At 54.1% G+C, this 22,343-nt stretch overlaps 2 protein-coding genes across 16 annotated transcripts in view; one reads left to right on the top strand and one right to left on the bottom strand.

The window, feature by feature from the left end:
- The window catches only part of B3GNTL1 (UDP-GlcNAc:betaGal beta-1,3-N-acetylglucosaminyltransferase like 1), a 108,169-nt gene extending 90,323 nt beyond the window's left edge, over positions 1-17,846 (top strand). For 3 of the 13 annotated variants that reach the window (XM_059906855.1, XM_059906856.1, XM_059906850.1), the window contains 5 exons: positions 4,879-5,014; positions 5,102-5,170; positions 5,619-5,693; positions 12,788-12,892; positions 14,448-17,846. In XM_059906855.1, coding sequence (XP_059762838.1) covers positions 4,879-5,014; positions 5,102-5,170; positions 5,619-5,693; positions 12,788-12,868 — 361 coding nt within the window. In that variant the 3' untranslated portion in view covers positions 12,869-12,892; positions 14,448-17,846. Of the gene's footprint in view, positions 1-4,878; positions 5,015-5,101; positions 5,171-5,618; positions 5,694-12,643; positions 12,893-13,628; positions 14,095-14,447 lie in introns of those variants that run through there. The other 10 variants (XR_009499411.1, XR_009499409.1, XR_009499410.1 and 7 more) reach the window with 10 other exon arrangements.
- The window catches only part of TBCD (tubulin folding cofactor D), a 175,135-nt gene continuing 170,141 nt past the window's right edge, over positions 17,350-22,343 (bottom strand). For all 3 annotated transcript variants that reach the window (XM_059906846.1, XM_059906847.1, XM_059906849.1), the window contains one exon: positions 17,350-17,608. In XM_059906846.1, coding sequence (XP_059762829.1) covers positions 17,594-17,608 — 15 coding nt within the window. In that variant the 3' untranslated portion in view covers positions 17,350-17,593. The remainder of the gene's footprint in view (positions 17,609-22,343) is intronic.

Here is a 22,343-nt window from a genome sequence, read left to right as displayed (position 1 = left end):
GAATGCAAATTAAACTCTGCACACCCACTAGAAGGGTTAAAATTAATGTCTGCAATTCCAAATCATGCTGAGGACACGTATACATTGTCCTCAGGAGTGTAAACACAGTACATTCTCTTTGGAAAACTGTTGGGCCTTATTTTATTAATTTAATTGCTACCTGCCCTATGCCCCAGCAATTCCATGTCTAGGTGTTTCTCCAAGAGAAATGAATACATTGCTCAACATTTCTCTATTAGTAGCCAAGAATGGGAACAACCCCGATGCCCATCAGCAGGTGATGGATAAACACTGCTGTAACGGAGCCCTCCTCAGCACTAGAAGAAAACAAATGACTGATACCTGCAAGAACGGGGATTAATGTCAAAAAAAAATATGGTTAGTAAAAGAAATCAGATACAAAAGCATGCATACTGTGGCTTCCACTTGTATAGAGTTCTCCAACAGGCAGAACTAGTCCACAGTGATAGAAACGAGACTGTGGTATTCTCAGGGGAAAGGAGGTACAAGGGAGCTTTCTGGGGTGGTGGAAGTGTCCCACCTCTTGATAGGTGTGTGGGTTACACGGATGTGCATGTTTGTCATAACCGTCTGACTTGTATGCACACTTAAGATCCTTGCTCTTACTGTATGTGAATTTCATTAAAATTTTTAAAATATCTGGCAAGTGTTTCTTCAAGGAAGTAACCACTTTCCCACAATCCATAAACGGAGTTGGAAACTCTGGGTGAATAAAGTACAAAGATGGTTTTCTGGGTACGAATCTTCTGTAGAGCTCAGAAATGCCGGGACATCTGGGATCCTCTGCAGAGCTGAGAAGTGCCGGGACACCTGGGATCCTGTGCAGAGCTGAGAAGTGCCTGGACACCTGGTAACTTCTGCAGAGCTGAGAAGTGCTGGGACACCTGGGATCCTGTGCAGAGCTGAGAAATGCCTGGACACCTGGGATCCTCTGCAGAGCTGAGAAGCTCCTGGACACCTGGGATCCTCTGCAGAGCTGAGAAATGCCTGGACACCTGGGATCCTCTGCAGAGCTGAGAAATGCCTGGACACCTGGGATCCTCTGCAGAGCTGAGAAATGCCTGGACACCTGGGATCCTCTGCAGAGCTGAGAAATGCCAGGACATCTGGTAACTTCTGCAGAGCTGAGAAGCGCCGGGACACCTGGGATCCTCTGCAGAGCTGAGAAGTGCCAAGACATCTGGTAGCTTCTGCAGAGCTGAGAAGCGCCGGGACACCTGGGATCCTGTGCAGAGCTGAGAAGTGCCAGGACATCTGGTAACTTCTGCAGAGCTGAGAAGTGCCGGGACACCTGGGATCCTCTGCAGAGCCAAGAAGTGCCAGGACATCTGGGATCCTCTGCAGAGCCGAGAAGTGCCGGGACACCTGGGATCCTCTGCAGAGCCGAGAAGTGCCGGGACACCTGGGATCCTCTGCAGAGCTGAGAAATGCCTGGACACCTGGGATCCTCTGCAGAGCCGAGAAGTGCCAGGACACCTGGGATCCTCTGCAGAGCCGAGAAGTGCCGGGACACCTGGGATCCTCTGCAGAGCTGAGAAATGCCTGGACACCTGGGATCCTGTGCAGAGCTGAGAAATGCCTGGACACCTGGGATCCTCTGCAGAGCTGAGAAATGCCTGGACACCTGGGATCCTGTGCAGAGCTGAGAAATGCCTGGACACCTGGGATCCTCTGCAGAGCTGAGAAGCGCTGGGACACCTGGGATCCTCTGCAGAGCTGAGAAGTGCCTGGACATCTAGGATCTCTTCCATTGTTCCTGAAGGTTCACGTACATGTGTCGTCACCTTGAGCTCCTGTGAAGCAAGGTAACGGGAAGGCATGTCTGCGATGACCCTGGTGCTGACCTCCTGCTCCCCACCCGTGGTGTGGCGGGTGCTCATGTATCTGGGGGGCCAGGCAGCCAGCCAGACGGCTTGCGCCACACACACCCTCATTCTGTTTTCATGCGATAATTCTTTTACGTTGAGACTTTTTTTCCCTCTTTTTGCAGCGTGAGGCTTTGCCACCCACAACATAAACGAGGTGATCTCATGTTAGTTTCTGTGTTGGATTAAAGTCTTTGAGCAGCAAAACCTCACAGAGCAACTAGCGCTAATTACACCCTCAGGCTTGTCAATAATTGAATTCCTTCAAACTCTCCCTCAAAAAGCCCTCTGTTTGAGAGGCTCCCTGAATCGTGGCCTTTGCATTTTAAATTGAGAATGATCAGCATTTATATCATTTAACAATCTTCACTATGAAACACTTCTGACAGCCAAAAGGCATAAGGAATCATCTTTAAAACAAAAAGTTACCCATTTCCCCAAACCTCCTGCATCTCCCAGGTTCCATTTCGTGGTGTCCTGAGTGGGATGTTTATTTGCCATGAGATCCATTTCTCTATACTTTTACCACATGTGATGTCCTCTAAACAGTGTGCTTTCCCTCTTTAAAAGTGTGATGTCGGTGGCAACGCTCTGCCTCATTCTTCCAAAGTCACCATGCTGCTCACCCTCAGGGCTGAGCTCTGTGTGGTGACGTCGCTCCTCCGTCTTCGTCACCGCGTGGACCTTCCTGCCATCCTGCTGCTGAGGGTCCACACACGCCGCTGCTCCCCGCCCCCACCTCCAGCCCACTGCCTCCTGGTGCGATGCGCATCCCTGACACTGCCCTGCTTTCCAGAAGGTTCTGGAAATGCCGACCTGTGGGTCTGAGGAAACCTGTGAGCAGCTCCCACACACCCAGCCCACACACGGTGGAGCCTCCTCGCAGGGCTAAGAGTGGCAGGAAGGACACACCTGGGCTGTTCTCCCGAATAAATAAGAACTGAGCAGCACGGTGGAGAAGGGGGCCTGCAGGACAGCGGCAGCAGGAAGGGTCTCACTGTCCACAATGCGGAGGTATTGGTGGCAGTTTCTGAGTTGTGTGGTGTGTCCTCAGACCAGAGACCAGACTCCGGAGGCACAGGGAGGGCGCAAGGCAGGGGCTGTACCCTCAGGACCCACAGTCCCTCCGAATCCACTCCGCGGGCGGTGGGAGGTGGGGGTCAGCTGTCCCTCCCACAGGCGCCGTTTCCAGGTGAGGCACCCTGCGCTGCTCAGACCCGGCCCGTCACCCCTGCGTCTGGTGGTCACGCTGGTGCGGGCCCCACACTGTCCTGGTCCCTGAGCATTAAGTGGAGTCCTGGTTGGGCCATTTCATTTCCTTGTGTCCCTAAAACCTTTGGGCATTTTTTTGGCAGTTTTCATTGAATTATTTATCAAATTGAAGAGAGTTGACTGGATAAGAAGAGAAGCAATTAAGTCACAGAAGCAGCCAGACCTTTTGCCAACAAAAGTAATTTAAAAAGTAGGAGCCAGAGAGGAAACCGTGGAGCAGAGGGCGAGACCTGCCCAGATGTCTGTGGTCCCTGATCTCCTGCTGCCCCTGTGGTGGTAGGCACGCCCCCTGGGGTCCCAGGCAGGGCCTGGAGCGTGGCGCAGGTCCTGCTGCTGGTGGGGACCCGGGGCCCACCCCATCTCTTCCTTGCTGTCAGGGTGTCATGGGTTTGTCAGAGCTCATTTGCAGAAAGTTCAGTTGTTTTGTTCTCAGAATCGTCCTTCGTTCCTTGGATGCTGCCAAAGCTGCATGTTGAGTGCTGTACCTATTGGTGTCTTATTTGGGCTGGAGTGTGTCTAGCTTGTGCTGAACGGCCCAGACTGGGGAGTTACTCACCTTATTCACCTTCACAAGCCCCAGTACCCCCCGACCACTGAAATTATGGCTGCTCAGCACAACCCTAACTGAGACATTTCAAGTGGGACGTGGGTGGACCAACCACGGAGGAGCCCAGCAGTCAGAGCCCACCCCTGGGCAGGCGGACACCGGTGCCCAGTTGCATTAGAGTGGGCATCACTGTGTTGTGTCCGTGGACCCCACGCTCTCACCTGGAGGAGCTGCTCCCCTGAGGTACCTTGTGGGACCCTCAAAGCAGGTCGCCACGGAGAAGGCAGCGGGGCTGTGGCTGCTGAACCACGGGTTCAACACTTGCCACACAGAGCCCCGGGCCAGGCACCAGGGAGGAGCTGAACCCACACTGTAGAATGCGGGGGAGCTGCAGCAGGTCTGCGCCTGGCCTAGAACAGTAGGTCTTGGGGCTCCGTGAGAGGGTCCACGGAGGGCACTTCCAGGTGTAAACTATGATTTTATACAAGGGTGTGCCACCCTTCCTTACATCAGAGGTTTCTCTGGGAAGGAAGACTCGGGTCAAGTTTGGTCCACTGTGTACCTGCAGAAGCTCCCCCTTAACCTCCCCGATTCTAAGTGATGGTTTCACACCTGCACCTTGGGTCCTGTCCCTGTGTCCAACCACTTTAACCTGGAGACAGCTGACATGCTGTTCTCCCCGGGCACTGGGGCTCGGGCAGCTGCAGACCCCAAGGGCCGGCCTGGACCTCAGGTCTGCATGTGGCAAGGGGCCAAGGGAGGGGGTCCCACCTGGGGAAGGTGACCCCGCCATCTGCACAGCTTCCACAGGACACTGTGGCCCCTTCCATGTGGCCGCTCGAGGTGGGCAGTCACGTCCAGGCCTCTCTGGTCATGTTTACCATGGTTGCAGGTGCCGGACATCAGCGTGGCTGGGTTTCTCTCGGGCTCCCCAAGCTCTGTGCCTGGTGTCCCACACGCTTCTTGAGTGCCGTGAGGGCGGGCGAGGGGTGCGACCTTCTGGTCCTGGACTCCTTGGTTCAGTCACTCAGCCAACAGCTGCAGCACTGCCCCAGGGGCCCCAGACCAGGGGGACTTGTGGGCAGGCTCAGGGGTGGCGGGAGGAAGGCCTTGGGCGCTTGAAGGCCCTGCCCTCCAGGGTCACGACCTCCCACCCCCCCCCATCCCCCACAGGACCACCATCTGGACCCACCGCGTCCGCTTCCTGGAAGAGTGGGCCCTGCCCCACTGGGCAACCTTCACCATCTGGAACGCGGGCCGGCAGGGCCGCCGACTCTACCGCAGCCTGACGGCAGGGTCACGGTGCAAGGTGGGGCCCACCCCTTGTCCCACCCCTCCCCCATCCAGCAGCACTGCCCCCACTGCCCCTGAGGCTGGCGTCCTGGGTCCTCCCCAGGTGGTCGCTTTCTGTGACGTGGACGAGAACAAGATCAAGAAGGGCTTCTACTGCTACGAGGACTCTCAGGTGCGCCCCCTCCCCACCGAGCCCCACGGTCATGCACAGGGGCCACCCACACCGCACTCTGGGGCGCCGTCCTGGGCCTTTTGAGTAGACGCTGCCCAGAACCTTCCTCCTTGGGAAAGGCCAGCTGGGCCCAGACAGCTGCCAGGCCTGGCAGATGCAGCCCTCAGGCTCCTGGGGTCTCCAGGACCCCAAAGGGCACCTGTGCCTGCCCCCACCTGCCCCTGTCCCTGCTGGAAGGTGCTCCTTGCAGGCTTGGGTCTGTCCACTGCCCACCTCAGGTAAGTCCTGCGGCAGCCATAGGTGGTGGGTGGAGGTGCTGGAGACCAGGTCCGGCCCTGGGTCTGGCCGTGGCCTGGGCGCCTGTCTGAGGGCATCGAGCTGTGAGCGGGGCAGAGGTGGGGGACTGGGGAGCAAGGTGGAGCAGCCTGTGGCCCTTCTCTCCTCTCAGGAAAGGCCCAAGCCCCGGGTCCCAGTCCTGCACTTCCGAGCCGCACAGCCACCCTTTGTCATCTGCGTGAAGCTGGTGAGTGTCAGGCTGGGGCATGTGTGGCTGGGACAGTCCCAGGGTCAGGAGGTGGTATGTCGTGTCCACCAGGAGGCTGCGGGCTAGGACGGGAAGTGATGACCGCCGCTCTGGGGGGCCAGGAGAGTGATCCGCATGGGGGCGGGGACAGGAGACAACAGGGCCACCTCCAGCCAGGCCTGGGGTGTCGGGGGAGGTGGCGGCGATGGTGCCCCATGAGGCAGGTTGCATTTCCCATGAGAGCTGCAGGGGACAAGGCCGCCCAGAAGCACCTGCGCCGGCCCTGCATCCCCCGACCCCTGCCAAGTGACTGCCGTCCCAACGGTTTTCTCCGTCACCCCCTTGCCTTTTCTGCCTCTTCGCGGCCGCGCACGACAGGTGCTCGTTTCTCGGCTCTAGGCCCGACGCTGGGGTCCTGCAGCAAGGCCTGTGTGCTTGAACTCCCTCCTTCCCTGAGTGGGTCCCATTTCCTGGCGTGCAAGTTCCCACCACGAAGCCTGCTGGTGGGCTCTGGTGATGGGGACGTCCTCCTGATTTTGGAGCCCTCACCCCCGCCCTGCTGGCCTGTCCATCTCTTCTCCTTGGTTTCTGGGAGCTCTGCATTGAGTGGTGCTGGCCCTTGGTCGACTAGTGTTTAGCAGATGTTTTCTCCCAGTTGTGACTTGTCTTTTCACAGGTTCTTCCCAGAAAAACTTAATTTTATTTATTTATGCATGCATGCCTGCAGCGCCGAATCTTGGTTGCGGCATGTGGGATCTTTTAGGTGCGGCATGTGGGATCTTTTAGGTGCGGCATGTGGGATCTTTTAGGTGCGGCATGTGGGATCTTTTAGGTGTGGCATGCGAACTCTTAGTTGCGGCATGCCTGTGGGATCTAGTTCCCCGACCAGGCCCCCTGCATTGGGAGAGTGGAGTCTTATCCGCTGGACCACCAGGGAAGTCCCGTGAAAAACTTATTTTTAACACAGTACATTTATCAACTTTTCTCTTGTGATGAACACTTTTAGTGTCCTCCTGTTTTGGAAACTCCTCTCCGTGGTCAGAAAGATAGATTGTCACAAATGCAAATATAAAGTGTCCTTAATCCACCAGGACTACAGGGCCCAGGTCAGCTCATGTGGGGCGGGGCTGCCCCAAAGGGTCCTCAAGAGGCAACAGTAGTGGATGGGTGAGCAGGTACCTGTGCTGTGCCACTGGGGACGTGGGATGACACACAGTTGGGGACACAGGCCACTGCTTCCAGCAGTTTCCAGCCTCTGAGGTTGAAACCTTGGTAACCAGGGTGCCCGGCCAGAGGCCTTCCTGGAGGTGGTGGCTTTAGCAGAAGGGAAGCAGGTGCATGTTCATTTGCCAGCGTTCACCAATAGCAGTGAGGAACCAAGCAGGACGTGCCTCTCACCCCACATCAAGTGCAGACTCTCACCAAGCCTTGGGCTCAAGGAGCCTGCGGCCCCTACACACTTTCATAGCGTAGGTGGCCTGCTCCACGTGTATGTGGAGGGCGCCAGAGAAGGGGAGAGCCCTTCGCTGGTGGCTCGTTTTAAGATCCCAGACCCCCTTCTGCACTGACTGACGTTACTCACAGCTTCCAATTGCGGTTTACCGTGTGGTCCAGGCGCCTCCACAGGGGCCCCACCAGGCCGGCGCATCCTGATGGGGAACGTCACCTCCCTGAGGCTGTGCTCCCATGGGGCCCGAGCTCAGACACAGGGGACAGCGGGCGTTGTAGCGTGTTGGTCAGGTGGGGTCCCATGCAGGACCGGAGCACAGGCTGGATGTCCCGATTCTGCCCCTCGAGGTGCCACTTTGGAGAAGTCACCCAACTGTCGGGAAAGCGGGCGTGAGAACAGGCTGACCCCAGGAGCCTGGCGCCAGGAGTGGCCTCAGGGTCCCAGCTGGTCCCTGCGTGGCCAGGCCCAGCCCTGAGCTCCAGCCTCACAGAAGCTGAGGCAGTAAAGGTGTGGTTTCCTCTGCTCAGTTGGTGGAGACTTTGCACGGCCACGGGTGAGCTGAACACTTGGACCAGAACACAATCTCATGGGCACAACAGGCTTTGTCAGTTTGAAGAATGAGGCCGTGTGAAAATTCAGGTCAGATTTCCACGTGGAAGTGTTTTCAGTTCTCTCGGACGCGGAGCTGGGGTGGAACCACTGGTCTTAGGGCGACTTATGGCCCCCCCCCCCCCTGCCGCCCAAAGGTTCCAGTTTCTCGTATCCTCGCCCACCTCGTGACGTGTGTTTGTTCGTCACGGCCATCATGGTGGATGAGTGGCTCTCACGGCGGTTTCCATTTGCGTCTCCCTGACAACTGAGGACGTGGAGCATCTTTTCATGGGCTTGTTAGCCATTTGTCTGCCTCCTTTGGAGAAGTGTCTGTTCAAGTCCTTCACCCATTTTCTAATCGGGTTGTTTGTCTTTTTGTTGAGTCCTGAGAGTTCTCTATATTTCTAGACTCAAGTCCCCAATTGGATGCATTGGCAAATGTTTTCTCCCATCCTGTGGGCTGTCTTTTCATTCTCTTGATGGTGTCCTTTGATGCACATAAAGTGCTTAACTTCGACAAAGTCCATTTTATCTATTTTTAATTTGATTTCTCCTGTATTGGGTGTCATGGCTAAGAAACCACCACCCAATCTAGGGTCATGAAGATTTACCCCTGTGCTTTTTTCTTAAGAGTTTTATGGTTTCAGCTCCTTCATGTAGGTCTTGGACCCATTTTGAGTTGATGTTTGTGTGTGGGGTCAGGTAGGGGCCAGCTTTGTGCTTTTGCAGGTGGCTGTACGCTGAGTGTCCCAGGGCCAGGCAGCCGGGTGGCTCCAGTCCCAGTGTGTCACCTTGAGGTTTTCTTCTGTTTGACTGTTTGCCAGCTTGAACCTGCATTATTTAACTATCACTACCTAACAGACTACAAACTTAGCCTCAAACAGCACGTTTACTACCTCACATTTCTGTGGGTCAGAAGTCCAGGCACCACAGGTGGGTTTCAGCTTCAGGTGAGCGTGGTGGAGTCTGCCACTGATGATGTCTCATCAGGAGGCCCGCCTGGGGCAGATCTGCTTCCAAGCTCTCATGGGCGTTGGCAGAAGTCAGATCTCCAGGATGTTGGCCGAGGGCCTCAGTGGTTTGCCAGCTGTTTGCTATGCAGGCCCCCCAACCATGGCAGCTTATTCTGTGAAAGCCAGCAAGGGGCAGGGTCAGTAGCAAGACACACGTCACACTAACGTGTGACCTAATCAGAGAAGTGACATACCAGGGAAGGGGGTTCCACGGGATGTGGGTGCTATGAGGCAGGCTCATGGCCATCTGGGGCCTGCCTGCCACAGGGACAGACCCACCTGGCTTTGGGTTTCTTGGTTTGAAAGCAGTTTCCTGAGAGGCCAAGACAAACAATGTTCCAAGTTGCCAGGAGAATTGGATGAATGATTACGGGGCTGCAAGGAGCAGTTGTAAAATGAAAGTTTTAATTCTACACAAGTGATACCTAGCTTTTCAGAGATAGGCTCTCTTAAGGGTCTACTTCTCAGGGACCTGAAGTTGCCACGAAGGGAACACCCCCACCCATGCAAACCCTTCCCAGAGAGCAGACTTTGGGTGGGAAGGAACCCATCCCTGTCACCCACTTTGTTTCCTTGGAGGGTATAGAGGTAGAAACACAAAGGTGTATGTGATTTTTTTTTTTAACAAACAGCAGGATGTTATACATACTTCTTTATTTCGCTTTTTTCACATAATAGTATATCTTGGAGTTAATTCCATATAAATCTGCTCGTGCCACCCAACTGTGTTGTTATCTTTTTATGAAGGAAACTTTCCAGCACGTTTCAGCCAAAGCAGCCAGCCCCAAGCCCCAGCTCCCCCAACCTGGGAGCGAGGCAAATTCTAGCCTCATTTCTTGTTTCCTGAAAAGATTAAAAGCTAAAAAAAACTACCATAATACCACTATGTCACCCCAAATTTCCAGATATCCCATCAGTGTTGAAATCTAACTGCCTTGTAGATGTGTTCTATCTTTTCACACTTGCCTGTTGGAATGCAGACCCAGTGTGACCTTTGTCTCCCTCACTTTCTTACAATGTTTGTTGACGAAACCGGCTTGTGGTTTATTTAACGTGTTTCCCAAGGCTCAGGTCCAGGGTCTGTTCTGCTGGCAGGAACACCTTCATCGCTGGCTGCAGGAGCTTCTGAGGGATTCATGTACCTCACTTTAAAAATATCTGCATCCCACTCGATTACATGGATGTGTCATACATTTATTAACCAGTTACTTATCGATGTACCTTTAGGCCAGTTTTAGTGTTCACCATTAAGAATAATGCTGCCGTGGATATCTTTATATGTGCATAATTTTGCTCAAAGTGGCTACACATATGGGATAAATGTCTGAAAGGTGCTGGTCAAAGAGTGTGCCCGCTGTCGGTCGTGAGACCAGCCATTCTGTCCCTGGAGGCTGAGCCAGTTCACACACCCTGCCCCCACCATGACCCTTCTCCAGCGGTGTGACCAAACCTTCCACCTTTGCAAACCACAGGTGAAAAACAGTAAGTTTATGGTTCCAGTTGGCATTGTCATATTGTGAGTAAGGAGGGCATCTTTTCACATATTTGTATTCATCTTTATTTCCCTTTTGGTACCTTATCCTTTTCATTGGCCCATTTCTCTGTTGGTCTCTCAGTATTTTTCTTTATACAGTAACAGACACAAACTACTGTCTGTGATGTGTTGCAAATTTTTCTGTGTCATTTAACTGAATTTATATCTTTTGCCATTTAGAAGTTTGTTATTTGGATATAATCAAATTAATTCTTCCTTTTATGGCTTTTGGGGGTTTTATTCCTTCTAAGACCATCATTTCTCACTGTGATATTTAAAAAAACATGATCCAAGTCTGGTCCTCAGACTCCTGTTTTTTCCTTATATTTTTGGTACAACTGGAATTTATTTTGTTATAAAGATTATAGTAGGGATCCAGACTTTTTTCTTTCCATTTGGATCCTCAGTGGTCCCAACATCATTAGGTGAGAAACCCACATCTTTTCCAGTCAGGAAATGGCATCTTTGTGTGTTGGGTATGCATGTGGATTTGGAGCTGTTTCTGGAGTCCTGGCCTTTTTCTACTCAGCTGTCATGCACCATTACTGACTATAGCTTTATGATGTTCACCACTGAGTAAGGCTAGTCTTCCTTCATTATTCTTTTTAGAACTTTTCTCACGTTTTTCTTCTTTGAATAAACTTTATTGTGAATCCTTAACACCTTCGGAAAATGGCCTAAGTGTGGCCCACCAGCTGCTTCTGTAAATAAAGTTTTACCAGAACACAGAGGACGTATGACCACAAAGCCGTAAATGCTAACCATCTGCCCTTTAAGAAAACTCTGCGGCCTCTGTTCCAGAACCTGCCGCACAATTTAACGGGCGACATGCCCTCCCCCAGCGCCGCCCGATTCTGTACTTTCTCAGCTAATCCGTTTGGCGCAGAGTGCATGTCTGTGGTCCATGTGACAGAGTCGGCTGTGTTTCTGGGGGTCTGGTCTCCTCCACGTCATGCTTGAGGCCTGCTCTCCTCTTCCCGTTGGCGCTTCGGGACCCAGCTGTGGGCATCACACCAGAGCTTCTCATGGAGGGTCCTGACGCTCTTCACGGGTCGTGGGGTGGCCACGTCTTCTGCTTCGCTAGACAGCGCCCAGGAGGCCAGGCCAGGGGGCACGCCCAGAGGCAGGGAGGGAGGGGTCCCTCTAGGCCTCGTGACTGGACGGCGGGGCTCATTTCCGTCTGATCCCCACTGAGGCCAAGACCTTTCCTGCCTCTGTCGGGCGTGTGGACTTCCCGTCTCCTGGTGTTTCTCATCAGCTTCTCGTCCATGGGACCGTGTGTCTTCTCCTGACCTGAGGAGTCCTCTGTGCCCTCTGGGTTCTAGTCCTTGTTGGTTTCATGTCTGACCTTTTTAATTCTCTTAAGGGGGTGTGTCCACTCATGGACACGTGAGTACCTTCCCGGTGGCCCCTCTACAAGCCCAGGTCTGTGGCTGGGCTGGCCCTGAACCCACATGTATTTCCTTTGAAAACTTGGGAAGCAGAGAGATAATGGGAGGAGAAAAGGGGGGCTGAGAACGGACAGCAGGTAGAGGACAGAATGTGGAAATTTCAGGTGTTTTCCAGGTAGAATGGTTTTCATTTAAATACTTCTAGCAAAGCCCCGGTAACAGCAGTAAGAGGAGCAGAAACAGCCCAGGACAAGGGTGATTCCCCGTGTTGGGTCCAAGGACAGACGGATGACACCCAACAGGAAGGAGTGTGGTGGTCAGGCAGCCCCTCCCATGTCCTGGCAGAGAGGCCCCCGCTTTGCTGGTTATGGAGGCAGGAGGGGACCTGGCAGGTGGCGCTGGGACGAGGGACAGGAGCCTGCAGATGTTTCCCAAAACCCCACTGTGGCCCCGCACGGGAGGGCGGCCGAAGCACCAGTGCACGGGGCCATCTGAAGAGTTTGGGGACCCGCCCCCAAGTCTCGCACCAACAAGGGTACAGGGAAGACGTGGGTGGGGCCTGCCTCCTGTCTCGGCCTTCCGGGTGGGTATTGGAGCAGGAGGTGGGAGGGGCTCTGCCAGCAGCTGGCTGTTGGGTCGCAGTTTCTGTCCCCAGGGCCGCCTCCCACCTGTGGCCCTGGAGAGACCATGGGGTGGGGCGGGGGGGCCACCACGGAGACCCCAGGATCAGTCAGGACAGGGCAAGCTGGCTCTGCCCTGGACCAAGAGATGAGCAGAAGGGACTGCCCATGAGAGCCTCACCTCCTCCCCCGAGTCCCTGTCGGGGGCCAGCTGCCTCCTGTGGGGAGGGGCCGAGGCCAGGCTGGGTGGAGGCACCTCAGAGGACCCCCTGCCCCCAGCCTCCCTGGTGACCTATGGGACATTGTGGCCAACTGCCAACAGGTTCCCTTCTGGCACTTTTCTCCTTCTAGCAGTGGAGCAGAAGTTCATAGTGGACCACCTGACTGGCGGCCACAGGCAACCCCAAACCCCAGGCCCCCAACAGAGGCTCCTGGGGTCCCCAGTGCAGGCCAGGGGAGGCCTGGATAGAGCCAGACCTGTCGCTCCTCCCCCAGGACCTCACAGGGGGCGCATTTGAAGACAATCTGAGGTCGCTGCACCTGCAGGAGGGCCGGGATTTCCTTCACTTCAGCTGACGGACCCATGGCAGCTGCTCCCAGGTACGTACGAGGCCCCCAGCAGCCGCAGCCCAGGGTCGAGAGCAAGTAGGGAAGGATGGCCCCGTGGCCCCCAGTGGGGGACGTGCCCGGTGGAGGGTGGCACCCAGATGCCCTTCAAATCCCCTTCACCAGGAGGGCGCGTCTTAGTGTTCTTATCAGGTGTGGTTTACGTGTGGTAAAGCACACAGTCGTGAGCACAAGCCGTGAGCAGCTCCTCTGCCCTCGGGAAGCGCGTGGCCGCACAGTGCACCCTCCCCCGAGAGCCTCCCTGGCGTCTGTGGCAGACGTTCTGGTCACTGCTCGGCTCCCCAGCGCCTGCCTCGTTCCCAGCTCCGGCCACTGTGGGAAGTCTGGTCCGTGTCTGGGCGGGTGGCTGGCTCCACCCGTGTGGGGGCCGCACGTGTGAGAGACACGGACCTAGACAAGGCCCAGCCCGTGGACGGGGGCTGTGTGCTCACGGCTTGTCGGGCGGGGAGCTGACCCCTCGCCGAGCGCAGCAGAGACCTGCGGCGGGTGGAGGGGGAGGCCCCGCTGTGCCTGGCGGGGGCCCGTGGGCGTGAGCTGTCAGGGGAGCGAGTCTCCTTCTCCGACTGGTCCTAAGTTGGATGTATGGCTAGAACTGGGGAAGCTGGCAGTTGTGACCACGCCCTGGCCATTGGGGACCAGTGGCTACAGAGTTCTATGTTGAGACATGGTCTGGAATCGTCCCTTTGTGCGTTTGGTCTCTCGGTCCCAGGAGGCCAATGGCTTTTCCCTAAAGGTGACACACAGCTGCTACCCCCGGGGGCCTGTCTCCTTGATCCAAGAACAAATCATCGATGTGTTGAATCATTAGTGCCATCAATGCTGGAGTTGAGTGATGATTCCCACTGATGGGAGCCCTGCCCTAACAGTTCATGTGAACAAGGCAGTAACTCCTGGGTCCGAGGAGGGTCGGGGGCCTTGAACAATCAGGAGTGGCCTCATTGTGGAGTCACGTCTGAGTCAGAATTCCCCGTCTTGGTGATTTAAAAGCATCGGGGTCTCTGCATTGTAGAGTCTCGGAAGACCCTTCCCAAAGCACACGAGGTGTTGGTCAGAGGCAAGAGGATCAGTGTTCTGGCCACAGGACTCCAGGACCTTCTAAAAATGCATGTTTATTTTTATACTGTATGCTACTATTGTCCATTAAAAAAAAAATTCTACGTGCTTTTAAAAATCTACACATTAGCCATTATTCTTTTTGTTACATGGTCGTTGTTTATCGTTTTCTCTGCCCAACATTCTCTCTTGCACCTGCATTCACCTGGCAGCAGGAAAATGATCTCTTAAGCTTTATCCACTAGAATCTGCCCCCAGAATCTGCCTGAAGATATTTCTGTCATCACAGCTGGGAAGGGGGTTTGCTACTGGCATCTAGGTTGTTGCTAAACATTCTGCAACACACAGGACGGTCCCCACAACTAAGAAATGTTCGACCTCAAATGTCAACAGTGTCAAGATTGGAAACCAGCAGTGGCATTAATGAGATTTGTTTTATCTGTAATGACCTATTTTGTTCTTCCCTGAATGACAGCTGTACTAGCTTCAGTCCAGCCGAGGCGAATTGTTTTCTCTCAGCTCGATGAGGATCTCATTCCAGTGTTAAGTCCACTGTTGCCGTTCAAGAGGGGCAGCTGCCCGGAGCACCCAGTCTCCCAGCAGTTCCGCTGCAACATGTCCAGACGTGAGCTTGTCCTGTTTGGGATCTTGCTTCTATCACCAAGTATGTGGCACCGTCTCCCGAGACCCCAGGTGCACACAGGGCAGGTTCTCTGGTGTCTCTTGACTTTGTTTTCATATTTTCCAGTTGTTTTTCTGGATAAAATTCCTTCAGATCTTCCAGTTCCCCAGTTCTCTCTTCAGCCATGTCTAGGTGGTTGTTTAATTCATCCATTGAGCCTTTTTTCCCCTAATTTCCTCTTGATAATTTCTAACCCTTTTCAAAACTGAATTCATTTTATATTTTGTGTCTTCTGGGGTCTGATTTTATTAAGGTCTTGCTAATGGTGCCTTGTTTCTTTGTGCATTTTGTGCAATTTGGGGATGTGAGCTTATGTTCTTCTCTCTGTGGGGCTCAGCCTGCATCCTTCCAGAGAGGGTTTTGTTTGCCTCCTCTGCCCAGTGTCTGTCAGCACCGCTGGTCGGGGGCCAGTGTGACTGCATTTCCCTCCACCAGCACCAGGCAGAGACCGAGACAGGTGTGCTCCTGTGGGTACCTACTTCTCACTCTCCTTGCTGCTGAGGGTACAGCTATTTAGGGCCCCAGCTGTGTGTGGGGTCTTCCAACTAGATTTGGCCCTGGGCCTTACGCTGTCACATCCACCCTTCCCAACCAGCCTCCAGGGCTTAGCAGACATGGATCCTGGGGACACCAGGGACCTGCTCACTGGGATGGTTCACTCTGTGTCTGGGACATGGCCGTATGCTCACGGCCGCACCGCTCCCCTCACATATCCTGTTCCAGGCACGAGGCTTCTTGCTGCTCTTCAGACCCACCCACCTCACTCCCACTGGGGCCACAGGTGCCCTTCTCTGCCCCTTTCGGGGGGGGACTCCTGACCACTCCCTCTACCAGGTGGCAGCCCAGCCCGACTTGCTTCAGACCACTGCTTTCCACGATGTCCACCTCTGCTGTTGTCTGCTTCTGGCCACGTCGTCAGTCCTGAGGGGGGACTCCCCACAAATCCGTCACCTGGACCCAGGTGGGCTCCAAATGAAGGAGGAGGTTCCCAGCCACCAGGCGCCTGATGAGAGCAGGTGGTGACCAGTAGGATCTGACACGGCTGAAGGTGCGCAGGGGCGGCTGGACACTGCCGGCTTTGTTGGTTTTCCTCGGGTTGCAAAGTTAGACCAGCAATGAAAGAAGAATTGCTTCATGATACAGTATCATCAATCAACGTGGTAAACTGGCCTGTCTCCATGTCTGAGAGACCCTATCTCTGGAATCTTTTGGTGGTTTTTAAAATTATGCTAAAAACAGTTCTTTTTATTCCTTCTCAAAAGCTCCTTGCTTGGTTTTCTCAGCCAAGGTCTAGGTGCTGCTCTGTGGACCCCGTCTGCTGCAAGGATACAAGTGGGGCCTCCTGTGGCCGCCCTGCAGGAGAGCCTTCCAACCAGCGTGGCCTCACGTGGCCTGAGGCCACCCGGCCATCCAGGACCCCTCACCACATGACAACGTCCACCAGCTATGGGGCCTCTGGCTATTCTTCCATTGAAAATGGAAAACTCTCTACTTATTTTCAAGAGGAGACATGTTTTAAGGCTTAAATGAAATTAAAGTTAAAACCTCACGCAAGACTAACATGGGCTTCCACTCTCAGGGAAGGTCAGCGATGCTGGCATGTCCAGTGGCTCAACTGGAGCAGGAGAAACTCACTTGGCAAAGGCAGCAGGAAAACACGTCTCAGGATTGCACCAACAACACCACCCACCATGGCCTCCAGCCGTGGACCCGTGGGCGCACACGTCCCAGGAGGGGCAGTCTGCCCCGTGGCCCAGGTGCAGGAGCACTGTCCTGGGCCCATGGCCGGACGACTTCACCTCAGATGTTCTACCTGCCCGTCCACATCTGTCCTGCAGCCAGACCTCAGCCCGTGAAGCAGCAGGTGGAAGGGTGGGGATGGCCCAGGAACCTGCCACACAAAGGCTCCCGCAGTAGGCGGCCTGACCCCTCAGCACTGAGACTGGCCACGCAGGTGCTCAAGTGGGGGACCTTTACACACATCGGCCTCACTGGCCCCTGGACAGGACAGGCCCATGTGGACAAAAGCAGCCTGTCTTTGCTTCAGAAACCCTGAGTGTGTACCCCATTCTGGACAAATGAAAAAAAGGTTCAGACAATGTGGTTCTTCTCCCGTCACCAGAAAACCGCTTCCTGGAGGCCACACGTCGGCAGATCTGTGAAGCCACTGACCGTGCCCTGCTTCCGTCGAGGGTTTAAGCTGCCGTCACAAGTCCCCTGTGTGGCTGGAACTGGTCCTGGTGGGATTCTGAGAACACGGGTCAGCTCTTTCTGACTGAATGAAACCGCACGAGGGCGGGTGACGTGCGTGTGACGGCCACGCACGCTGGGCACTAGAATGGGGTGAGGAGGGAAGACGGCCCCCACCCACGCTGCAAAAGCAACCCAGAGGCAGTGCTTGACGGCACCCACCCCCACCCCGAGGCATGGCGCCTTCTCTGCCCCCGCAGCATCTGACATGTAACGTGAGTCGCTCAGAGCTTGTCAGCGGCTACGAGCAAGCCCAACAAGGCCATGGTGGACGTGGCGACAGGACAGCCCACGGGAGGCTGCAACCGGCCTGTCCCGGGCCTGTCCCCCCTGGGGCCACCTCTCCCAGCGGGTCTCGGTGCAGGAGCCGGGAGAGCCTACAACCCCCTCTGGTTCCAGCTCCCCCACCGGCACCAGTGTCAGGCACAGGCAGATACAGAACTGCTCAGCATGTGATGATTTTATAAGTAAGACACAGGTTAGAGATTAGGACAAATGCACCACCAGCCCAGGTCACTGTGGCACAGGATGCACGGAGGGAAATGCCACCTCCAGGGGACGAACTCCGGGTCCCTCACACGCACCAGCCAGACCGCCGCCGTCCACCCAGGGCCTCCATGCCGGCCATGCCCGGGCTCCTCCTCCCAGCCAGGCAGGCAGAGGCAAGGACTCAGCTTCCCGGACCGGCCTCAGCGGACACTGGGCTGCGGAGGACACATGACAGGGTCAGGCCGGTCAGCGCTGTCTCCCCAGCCCTCCCTGGGTCGCGCTTCCTGCAGGAAACTGCATCTGTGCCGTTTCCCCGAACGTGCCAGGAGCCCCGTGGCCAACACAGCCTCTGGGCAGCAAGCAGGGGGGGAGGGTGACTATACTGTCCCCCAGCTTCATCCACCTGTGCGACATTTTCCTAATAAAAATGCAGAAAGCACGTTTCCTCAGGAAGCCAGTGTTGTGTTTGGCCGTCACACGAGGAGAGGGGAGAGTTGACACTCAGCCTGCCATCCCCGTCACCCACAGTGTCACCTGGGGGCCGACCAGAGCTGCCCTCACCCTGCATCTGAGGGGGTCCTGTAGGGGCCCCAGAGAAGGGCCAGGCAAGGTGGACACTAGAACAGCACGGTCGGGGGGAGGAAAGGGGGAAAAAGACGTCACCTCAGAAATAACTTAGCCACAAGGAGAACAGAGTTAAGAGCCCAGTGAAGAACTGAAGGACAATGAAGAGAGAGGCAGCTGAACGGAAGGCAGGCCACAACCACCTGGGCCCTGGGAAGCGAGGGGCGCCCCAGCCAGAGCCCCCTGCCCGGTGCCGCCCGTCCTGACTGCTGTACGTCGGGAAGGAATGCTGTCCTGATGGGCGGTCACTAACAAACAGCAGGAAAACTGCAGGAAGTTAGCAGAAGGGGAAGTGAAATGGTAAAAATGTCATTAACCAATCCAAACAAAGACAAGAAAGGAGCAAAGAAACAGGGTTAAATAGAAAATGGAAAGATGGCAAACTAACCCAGTAAATCCAAAATCACACATTAAATGTAAGTGGAAACACTCCAATTACCAAAAACGGTTAAACTGGATTAAAAAGAGATGAGACCTATCTACTGTTCATAAGAAACACATTTAAATGTAGGAACACAGAAATTGAAAGTGAAATAATTAAAAAAGATAAACTACATAAACACTAATCAAAAACTCCGCTGTGGCTCTATTAACACCAGACAAAGGAGACTTCAACCCCTCCTGTGGTTTCCCTGAGGACGAGAACACGAACCAGGAGGAACTCTGCCCTGGACCTGCTGCTGCAACAAACACCTTGTGCTCTGGTTACTTAGCTCCTGTTCCCCCAACAAGGCTGGCCTCCAACAAAAAAGTACAAAATACAACAAAAGGCAAGAAAAAGCAGTCTGAAGAGACAGTGCAAATGTAAGAACCAGACTCAGAAATGGCAGAGACGTTGGAACTATCAGACCAGGAATTTGAAACAGCTGTGATTAATACGCCGAGGACCCTAGTGGACAAAGTGGCACCACGCAGGGACAGACAATGTAAGCAGCGGTGGAAGGGCTGGAGACCACAAACACGGTAACTGAAACGGATGCCTCCGACGGGCTTGTCCTAAGACCAGGCGTGGCCAAGGAAACAATCAGTGAACTTGAAGACAGGTCAACAGAAACTTCCCAAAATGAAAGGCAAAGAGAAACAAAAATGAAAAAAAAAAAGAATATCGAAGAACTGTGGGACAATTACAGAAAGATGTGCAACATCTCTGCTCCAAAAACCATAAAACACTGAGGGGGTCCATGCATGGACACACCATGTTCATGGTCAGAAGACTCAGAGCAGAGACGTCACTTCTCACCAAATCGACCTTCAGGCTGCAGGCAACCTTGGCCAAACTCCTGAAGCACAAACTGACAAGTTGATTCTACAGGTGGGGTGGGAACCCAACAGCCAGGAAGAGAAGACAATCAGGAAGAAAAAAGGACCACAGGATTGAGACGACTGGGCACTGTGACCCACTGTGAGACCTAAACCCATCCCTGCATCTCTAGGACTGAGACCTACATCTGTATCTGTAGGACAGGCTGCGCTGGCTCACGGATGGACAAAGAGACCCAGAGGACAGACAGTCCAAGAGTAGAGCCACATGTGTGGCCTGACGACATGACGTAGCGAGAAGGGAGCTGGGTCAGCTAGATCGTGAGTCCAAACGTAAAAGGTAAAACAGTAAAGCTTTTAGAAAAAAACAGAGAATGTCAACCCTGGAGGAGATCAAGATACCCCAAACAGGACCACATTAGGTCTAAGGACAAGAAGGCCATCCCTGGAGGAGGGGACATTTGCAGGACGTGCATCCAGAACAAGGTCCCTGAAGACAGTATAAAAAGACAGACAACCTGGAGAGAACATGAGAGATCTGACACATGATGAAAGACGATGTCCGAATGGCTCAGATCTCAGAAAAGGTGGTCACACTCCCGTCACCAGGGAAACCAGCGGGCCCACATCCCGGAGCTGCCACGGTGGCCCTGAGCACACACGCTGCCAGGGAGCCCCAGTCGCTTTGGAATCTGCTGGTCAGCATTTCCCACCGTGAGTCCTCGGCCAGGCGAGTCCACCGGAAATGGGAACCGGTGACCCCTGCAGCCTGAGGCTCACGTCGGGGGGTGTTCAGGGCAGACACCCGGGTGCGTGGAGACCTGGGACCACGCACTACAACCGCCACGCACTTCTGCACGGACGTCCTTCCTCAACAGGAAGCTCAGGAGCAGCCTCTCCAGAGCCAGGGTTCAAACCCAAGGCCAGAGGGACACAGCCGATGGGAACAGGAGGAGGGCACGCCCCCTCCCCAGGACCACAGTCCGTGCTGCTGCGACCCACTCCCGCTCCTGCAGGACCCACAGACTGAAGAGAAACCGAATTCTGATTCTCTGCCAAGGACACACAAAACAGTCTCAAGTCTCCCAATGACACAACCTGGAAGAACAGCCTGTGGCCCTCGATCTCAGAAAACCTCAGCTACAACGCACACACCACACTTGCCGTGGAGGATGGCAACTTCAGCAGACACCAGCAGGCCCTGGGAGGCCCTGGAGGTGACAAAGTCCCAAGTGGGATGGGTGTCCCGGGGGCAACCGACACGGCGGAAGGCTGCTGTGCTGCTCTGAGGGCGACAGAGGCCAGGGCGCTCGGCAGAGGGCTGGTCCTGGGTGCCGTGCTCCCCAGGACACACGTGAGACGCGCCTGGCTGGAGAGAGCGTGCTGGCGGGGTCGGGCCAGGGGACGGGGCGAGTGGGAGCGGCAGCAGAAACGCTGCCCCATCGCTTGGGGGGCCCCCGGCTCAGCCCACGGGGAGGAGCTGGCAACGGGCACAGGCTCTGGCTTGCAGGGTGAGGCTGGGGGCAGGTGGGAGAGGAGAGTGGGGGCCTCAGCTCTGCTCCCAACCCACGGCCCTGCCAGGGCCGCCTCCCTGGGGTCCTGAAAGCCCTATGGGGACCGCGACATGGAAAGCGAGGCAGGCAGCATGGCCTGGAACGTTCTAGACCCTGGAATTCAGGAAAGGAGCTTGTTGGAGCTGCATTTGGAGGCCTCACAAAGAAGGGGCCCCGGGTAAATCAATGAAGTTGGAACACACCCTCACACCATACACAAAAATAAACTCAAAATGGTTTAAAGACTTAAACATAAGACACGACACTGTAAAACTGCTAGAAGAGAGGACAGGTAAAACATTCTGACATAAATTGTACCAATGTTTTCTTAGGTCAGTCTCCCAAGGCAATAGAAATAAAAACAAAAATAAACAAATGGGGCTTCCCTGGTGGCACAGTGGTTGAGAATCTGCCTGCCAATGCAGGAGGCACGGGTTCGAGCCCTGGTCTGGGAAGATCCCACATGCCACAGAGCAACTGGGCCCGTGAGCCACAACTACTGAGCCTGCGCATCTGGAGCCTGTGCTCCGCAACGAGAGAGGCCGCGATGGTGAGAGGCCCGCACACCACGATGAAGAGTGGCCCCCGCTCGCCGCAACTAGAGAAAGCCCTCGCACAGAAACAAAGACCCAACACAGCCAAAAATAAATAAATAAATTTATAAAAAAAAAAAACAAATGGTACCTAATCAAACTTACAAGCTTTTGGACAGCAAAGGAAACCATAAAAAAAAAACTGAAAAGACAACCTATGGAATGGGAGAAAATATTTGTAAATGATGCAACAGACAAGGGCTTAATCTCCAAAATACAAACAGCTCATACAACTCAACAACAAAAAAACAACCCAATCAAAAATGGGCAGAAAATCTTAACAGACATTTCTCCAAAGAAGACATACAGATGGCCAGTAGGCACATGAAAAAATGCTCAACATCACTAATTGTTAGAGAACTGCAAATCAAACCTACAATGAGGTACCACCTCACACCAGTCAGAATGGCCATTATTAAAAAGTCTACAAATAACAAATGCTGGAGAGGGTGTGGAGAAAAGGGAACCCTTTTACACTGTTGGTGGGAATGTAAGTTGGTGCAGCCACTATAGAAAACAGTGTGGAGGTCCCTCAGAAAACTAAAAACAGAATTACCGTATGATCCAGCAATCCCACTCCTGGGCATGTACCCAGACAAAACTATAATTCAAAAAGATACATGCACCCCTATGTTCAGAGTAGCACTGTTCACAATAGCCAAGTCATGGAAACAACCAAAATGTCCAGTGACATGAATGGATAAAGAAGATGTGGTACGTATATACAATGGAATACTACTCAGCCATAAAAAAGAATGAAATAATGCTATCTGCAGCAACATGGATGCAACTAGAGATTATCATACTAAGTGAAGTAAGAAAGAGGAAAACAAATACCATATGATATCACTTATATGTGGAATCTAAAATATGGCACAAATGAACCTATCTACAAAACAGAAACAGACTCACAGACATAG

This window comes from Balaenoptera ricei, chromosome 20, assembly GCF_028023285.1.
Source record: "Balaenoptera ricei isolate mBalRic1 chromosome 20, mBalRic1.hap2, whole genome shotgun sequence".
Classification (NCBI taxonomy): Eukaryota; Metazoa; Chordata; class Mammalia; order Artiodactyla; family Balaenopteridae; genus Balaenoptera; species Balaenoptera ricei.
Note: the sequence above shows the minus strand (reverse complement) of the source record. Positions and strands in the feature narration are given on the sequence as shown.